The 7143-nt window shown below is 42.0% G+C and overlaps 1 protein-coding gene across 1 annotated transcript in view; it reads left to right on the top strand.

Moving 5' to 3' along the window:
- The window catches only part of LOC103355339 (phospholipase D1-like), a 53648-nt gene that overhangs the window by 25458 nt on the left and 21047 nt on the right, over positions 1–7143 (top strand). The window contains exons 4-12 of the mRNA XM_008279088.1: positions 382–524; positions 614–725; positions 811–876; positions 1295–1353; positions 1694–1786; positions 2636–2788; positions 2873–3022; positions 5064–5147; positions 6418–6532. Of these exons, the coding sequence (XP_008277310.1) occupies positions 382–524; positions 614–725; positions 811–876; positions 1295–1353; positions 1694–1786; positions 2636–2788; positions 2873–3022; positions 5064–5147; positions 6418–6532 (975 nt within the window). The remainder of the gene's footprint in view (positions 1–381; positions 525–613; positions 726–810; positions 877–1294; positions 1354–1693; positions 1787–2635; positions 2789–2872; positions 3023–5063; positions 5148–6417; positions 6533–7143) is intronic.

Raw genomic sequence — 7143 nt, 5'->3', positions numbered from 1 at the left:
TTCAAAACTTCAAACACCTGACGAGTCCTTCAGTTCTTGCTCTGATAAAAGGTGTATTTGTGGAGATTTATTTAAAATAACACGCCTTTACAACCAGCCGCCGGGTTGTGGGGTTCATTTTTTTTATCCAACTCTCATCAAGAAAATAAATGAACGATTTCCAGCATCGTGTGACCCTGAACATGTGTAACAATGTTTAGTAATTAATAAATTACTGAGCAGAATGTGGTGGTTTTAACCGACAGCATGGTGTCATATGGAAAAGCTGAACTAAAGAAGCAATATCCAGTCTTTATGAAGCAGCTTCTACCACTGAGACAGAATCCATTTGTTTTGGTAGTTGACTGAATTTAAAGCCTTGAACATTCCCTGTGTTTGCAGTCGATGCCTGCTGTGTATAAGATCGAGATGAAGCACGGGGAGTTCACGTGGCTGGTGAAGAGGAAGGAGAAGCACTTCATGGAGCTGCATCGAGAGCTGAGGACCTACAAGACCTTCATGAGGCTGCCGCTGCCGTCGCGCAGGTAAAACCGACGCACCTTTCCCGCCTCCTCACGCCTCGGCTTCGGATATCCGCCCAAACCGACCGTTTTCTTCTGATTCCTCTGCGCAGCCACACGGTGAAGCGGCAGACGGCGACCAGGAGCGAGGTGAGGCAGATGCCGAACCTGCCCCGAGGAGGAGGAGACGAGCTGGGCCGAGAGGAGCAGGTGTCCAGCCGGAGGGTACGTCGCTCACCAGGATATTTGATTTTACTGTCTTGATGTTTTCCGTTGAGTTGCACCTAAACTGAATGAGTCTTTGTTCCAGAAACAACTGGAGGATTACTTGAACAACCTGCTGAAGATGCCGATGTACCGGAACTACCACGCCACGGTGAGCACGGGTTTAGAGGTTTCCACACATCCTGGAAAACCTGGAAAGATCCTGGAGACTTGTACAAGAGACCAGGATGTTCTGAACATAGCTAATTGATCTCTAGTGCTTAAAACCCTCGAGGAAGACACTTATTTACCTGCATGGAGGTAAAAACATCTGATGCACTTTTTCTTCATTTTTCTTGGCAGCAAAAGAAAGCTGTCGGACTTTTTATCTGCCTTCAAGCTCCCTACAGAATACTTTTATTTATTAAAAACACGACATTAACACTGAAAAACGTCTAATAGTTGTAACTTGTAAGCAGTTAAGAATTTTCTGAGTTTGTATAATAAAGACGAGTTTTTCGGTTAATGAGCAACGTGTTTTAAAAAGTTTAGTTTTGCTTCAAGAAACAAGCTGTTTGTTTGTTTTTCAGATGGAGTTCATTGAAGCAAGTCAGCTGTCCTTCATCCACGACCTGGGACCGAAAGGCCTGTAAGGAAAATATCCTAAACGTTTCCCATCAGGCTTTAGTTTAACCCCAAGATCTTTTTGACAACTTTACAGTTTTAATGAGAAACTTCCATCATACCAATAAATCTAAAAACAGATGTCATATTTTAAGATACTGACTCTTTTACATTATATTTATATTTACAAAAACATGTTGATATTTTTTTTTTAAAAAACTGGATGTTTTCCACTCAATAGTCAGCAGCTAACTATGTAGTCTGTTAGTGCAAATAATGTGTTTTTTTTTGTTGTTTTTTAAAAAAATATATATTATCAAAAACGAGTATTTCTCTGTAGAATTAGAAGCTTTGTTGTCTTTCAGAGAAGGGATGGTGCTGAAGCGATCCGGCGGCCATCGGATCCCCGGCTTGAACTGCTGCGGTCGCAGCAAAATGTGCTACCGCTGGTCCAAACGGTCCGTAAACACGAGCAGAAACAAACACTGAGTAGACACTGAGAGGATGCTTTCACAACACGAAAGGCTGAAACCATTACGAGCCTCAAATCTCCACCGATTGACCTCCGCCTCCTCCTCTATGCAGACGATGCAACGCTTTATTTAGCAGCATTATGGAGGGCTCTTGGTAGCGATTAGGAATCAGCTGTAATGGTGGTTTGGAGCAACAAGTTGGGCTTTAATCTTTAAAAACATGAAGTGTTTGGATGAAACAAGGCAGCAAACACAAGCATTTAAAGTCGTCTGTAGATTAGTTCCTGCAGAGCTCATTGGGAGAGAATCTGTTGATTTTGGCACCTGATTTAATTTTAACAAGAAAAACAGATTTTTCTTAGTTTTAGCCAAAAGAAACACAATTTAAGACGGAACCTAATTTTTTTTAACTGTAAAATGCGTTTCTATGGAGGCTGAGAACGGCAGTACTCACAGTTATTTGAAGTTCATGTATTTGGGCAGTTTTCTGACATTTTTTTGACATTTTATGGACCAAACAACTAATCAGTTTGTTAGCAATAAAAAAATCATCATTAATTGCAGCCATAATGATCATTAACTTTGATGAGCTCACTGTTTGTTGTCCCATTAATCCTGAAGATGTATTACTTGTTTCTGATTCAGTTGGTTCTAGTTTTATTTAGTGTTTAGCACCATAATGTCATGTTTACTGGTGTGGAGTTGATTTGAGACCCGTCCTGTTTGCTGTAATGCTTTATACATGCGTCCAGGGCGATTTAAGGGTGAGTGAAACGAGGAGGACGGCTGATCTTTGCGGTTTAAACGTGAACGCGGTGCCTCTTGTGTGTGCAGCTGGCTGGTGGTGAAGGACTCGTTCCTGCTGTACATGAAGCCCGACTCCGGTGCCATCTCCTTCGTGATGCTGTTCGACAAGGAGTTCAGCATCAAGATGGACTCCAAAGACACGGAAACCAAACACGGCGTCCGCGTCGACAGCCTCAACAGGTACGCTTCCTGTTTCCTATCCGAGGTGACGACTCAGTTTCGGGTGTGTGTTCGTTGTGTATTTACGTTTGTGTGCGGCTGCAGGTCGCTGGTGCTGAAGTGCAGCAGCTACAGACACGCCCGGTGGTGGGGTCAGGCCATCGAGGGCTTCGTCCAGAAGCACGGCTCGGCCTTCCTCAAAGACCACCGCTTCGGATCCTTCGCCCGGCAGGAGGAGAATATCCCCGCCAAATGGTAACCACGGCAACCAGCTTTCACATCAGAGTTTATGTTGTTTTTTGGGGGTGTTTAAAGAAGAAGGCACGAGGTCTGGTGGTGACGGCGCAGTGCGGGTCGCTCACTCAGCGTTTTCATTACTTATCAAATACAGTCTGAGTAAGTGAACGCATCACATTCTGACAACGTTTGGTGATCGTTACAACAGCGCTCTTAATACGTTTTCAGCTGTTAAAGATTCCTGTCTGAGCAGAAATACGTGCCGCGAGGAACTGAGTTTGAATCATTTATAGTTGAAGTGCTCAACTTGAATTATTGTGCTTTAAAAAAAAAAAAGAGTTTGAATTGGATTTCCAGCGACCGTATAATACAATTTTAGAAAAAAACTGAATTTAATTTTAGCATGATAAATGCAGTTTCATATTATGTGTTCAAATTTAGCCGAAAAAAAGAATTTGAGTTCCATTTTCAGTGAACATTATGGGCAATGTCGGAAAAACCAAGTTCAGTTTCAACTGAGTAAATTCCGTTTAAAATTAGTTTCTGAAGAAGCTGAGTTTAAAAATGTTGAATAATTATGCTAAAAAAATATGTAATTTAAATTAAATTGTTAGAGTGCATCAAATACAGGTTCAGAGTAATTGATTTGTAATAATATCAATTTCAAATTATGGGATTCAAATTTAAGTACAAATGATTAAAATTAAGCACAATTTAAATTGAATTGGATGTTCAGTGAACATCAGATACAAGACGCACTGAAAACCATTTTCGTGTAATAAATTCAATTTCAAATTATGTGACCCAAATTTTTATTATTTTTACAATAATTTCTTTTGCGTAATTGAAATGTAATTGTACCATAATTTCCGTACTATGAGCGCACCTGAATATAAGCCTTCGTCACACACTTCCTCAGTCTCTCTGTCGTCGTCGCTCTCAACGTCACTTTGGTCTCGATGCAAATTTCGTTTAAAAACTCCATAAATTGCCGCATCAGTGTTCAAAGTGTCTGAAAAAAGTAGCCGCTGATCGTCCAGACATTACGGTAACGGATTCAAATTCAGCAAAAATTGAATTTGAATCAAATTTGCATCAAGCATCAAACACAGCTGAATAATAGATTCAATTTCAAAAATATGTAAATCAAATATAAATTATTAAAAATCATTTTAAGTTGAATTTTCAGATCATTGTCAACTTAAGAAACACAATTTTAAGCTGCGTTAAGTCGAGCAAATCAAACTCACATGCAGGTGATGCAAGTTTAGCTTCTAGTCGCACACGTGTCCGTTCTGTGCAACGGCAAGTGAACGCATCACCGTTCAAACGCACCAGAAGTCTAGACGAGGCTCGGTCCAGCTGGCACGCTGCAGGTGTGAGTGTGTGTGTGTGTGGATAGACTTCTATGTCTGCGAGGTCCGGTGTGAGTCTTTGACCCCAGCAGCGAGGACGTTTGTGGACGACGAGGTTTTCAGAGGGTTCTCTGAGGGTTTGGATTGGGTTTTACAGCCGTTTAGCGGAGATGGTCGAGGTCCAAGTCAGAGCATGTGTTCTGTCACAGAGGGTCCTCGCAAAGATAGAAACGGAGGTGAGTGCGTCTCGCTGTAGTAACCCGACACAAAGAGAGGGAAAGTGAGACCCACCTGCTCATCACCTGTCCTCCTGCTGGGCAACACTACACCGTCTGAGCGACACGCCGCCGCGATGAGTTCAGGGTGTTGGTTTATGTGGGAACTCCTTTGAACTGGGAGGATGATGGCGTTTACTACCTTCATCTGCAGAAAGAAGTAAAATGAATAAAGAAAAAGCCTTGAAGTAGTTGCACAAACACCAACCATCTCTCTGTCAGAGCAACCTGCATGTGAATGAAGTGGAAATGCAAAATTAAATAGAGATACGAGCAATAAATGTGCTTTTTCATTTTGTTTTTGTGTGTTTTTAGTGCTACAGACACACACTTCATAGAAAACAGGCTTTTCTGTGTCTAATTCTGTTGCACGTGTTCGCTGAAGGCTAAAGGATGAAGCTTTGTGTGTTTTTTGTGCGTCTTCTGCAGGTATGTGAACGGGAAGCTGTACATGGAGGACGTGGCCGACGCTCTGGAGGAAGCCAAGGAGGAAATCTTCATCACGGACTGGTGGTGAGCGCTGACCTGCAGCTTCACCCTCAGAGGACGCTGCTGCTGCTGCTGTTGTGTTGTTGTTGTTATGTTGTTGTGTTGTTGTTGTGTGCACATGGCGGTTTGTGTTGTCCGTGGCCGTGTTGTGTGTCCCTGAGTGCACGCGGCGGTCACCTCTGTGGGAGGTTTTCTGGTCAAACCGATCAGTTACCGCCTGAGGCTCGGATCGCCGTTACACACACACACACACACACACACACACACACACATCAGAGCTACAAACGCAGAGTGTGTATTGGTGTGTGTGTGTGTGATTTGTTGTGTCTGCAGAAACACTGGTAGAAGTCCTACTGGTGGTGGTGGTTCTACAAAGTCCTGTGTTTTACTTCAGTTAACGAGTACGGAGACTAAAAACGTGCTGGAGTTGGGTCTGATGCTGGAAGAAAAGAAAGAGAGAAAGAAGTGATGAAGGATAGAAGGAATAAAAAAGGAAGGAAAGGAAGAAAGAAATTGCAGGAAGGATGGAAGGGAAAGAAGGAAAGGGGGGAAGAGAGCAAGGAAGGAAACTAGAAAACGAAAGAAAGAAGAAATAAGCAAAGGACAAAAGGAAGGAAGGAAGGAAAGAGAACAAAAGAAAGAGATGGAAGGAAAGGAGGACGAGAAAGAAAAGAAGGAAGGAGAGGTAGGAAAGGAAAGAAGGGAAGAGAGAAGGAATAAAAAAGGAGGGAAAGAAAGAAATTGCAGAAAAGGAAGGAAAGAAGGATGGAAGGGAAAGAAGGAAAGGGAGGAAAAAGGAAAAGAAGGAAGGAAAGAAAGGAAAGAGAACAAAAGAAAGAGAATGGAGGAAGAGAGAGAGAAAGAAAAGATGGAAAAAGAAAGGAAGGAAGGAAAGAAGGAAGGAATAAAAAAAGGAAGGACAGGAAGAAAGAAAGATAGAAATTACAGAAAAGGAAGGAAAGAAGGATGAAGAAAAGAAAAAAAAAAAGAACCAAGGGAAGAGAGGAAGGAAGGAAAAAGGAAAAGGAAAGAAAGAAGGAAATAAGACATGAAAAGAACGAAGGGAAGGAAGGAAAGAGAAGAAGAAGAAATAAAGAATGAAGGAGTGAACTAAAGATGGTAAAGAAGGAAAAAGGAAAATGAACAAAAAAAGAGAAGGAAGGAAGGAAAGATGGAATAATGAAGGAAGAAATGATGAGAAAGAGCAAACAGAGATTTGAGGATTTCATTTAAAGGTAAAGTGAGTCAAGAGGAGGAACGTGGGTCGGAAACGATGAAGTTTTTTGTTTCGCAGGTTGAGTCCAGAGATTTTCCTGAAGAGGCCGGTGGTCGAAGGAAACCGGTGGCGTCTGGACTGCATCCTGAAACGCAAAGCGGTGAGCAGGAAACCTGTCATTTTAGTCGCTGCCGTTTGTTTCTGAAAAGTCTTCACCCGGTCAGATTTGATAAAAGTGTTTGAGTCTCATGGACAGACAGCAATGTGGAGCTTCTGGAAAATCAGAATTTGTGGAAAACGGCGTCCCACAAGGCTCAAACCTGGAGCCTGTGCCGTTTACTTGTTATGCCGATGACAGTGTCTTCTCTGTATCTGGTAGTGATGTACATCTTTACGCTGATGATACCGCTTTATTACTGTAGTGTAGATACTGTTCAACCTGCTGTTAAATCCCTTCAGCACTGCTTTGCTAAGTTGGACTCACAACAAATAAAACTAAATTATATTTATGGAGACAATCTCATATCTCTGCCATGTGTGGCACAAATATTGAAAGAGTCACAGAGTTTAAATATCTTGAAATTTGGATCGATGTGAAACTGACATTTAAACGCTGTGTCCAAACTTCCATCACTTCTAGATTTTGGTGATGTTTTATACATGCATGCATCAGCTGCTGCTCTAAAGCCTTTAACACTGTTTTTCAGCATAAACGTGGCTTCCTTTACGTGCCACACATCAATATATGCTGATGTTAGAGGCCTGAAAAGTTGGTGAAATGTCAACAGAGGACTGTATTTTAGT

The sequence above is a fragment of the Stegastes partitus genome, unplaced genomic scaffold (assembly GCF_000690725.1).
Source record: "Stegastes partitus isolate 25-593 unplaced genomic scaffold, Stegastes_partitus-1.0.2 Scaffold143, whole genome shotgun sequence".
NCBI classification, from domain to species: Eukaryota; Metazoa; Chordata; class Actinopteri; family Pomacentridae; genus Stegastes; species Stegastes partitus.
Note: the sequence above shows the minus strand (reverse complement) of the source record. Positions and strands in the feature narration are given on the sequence as shown.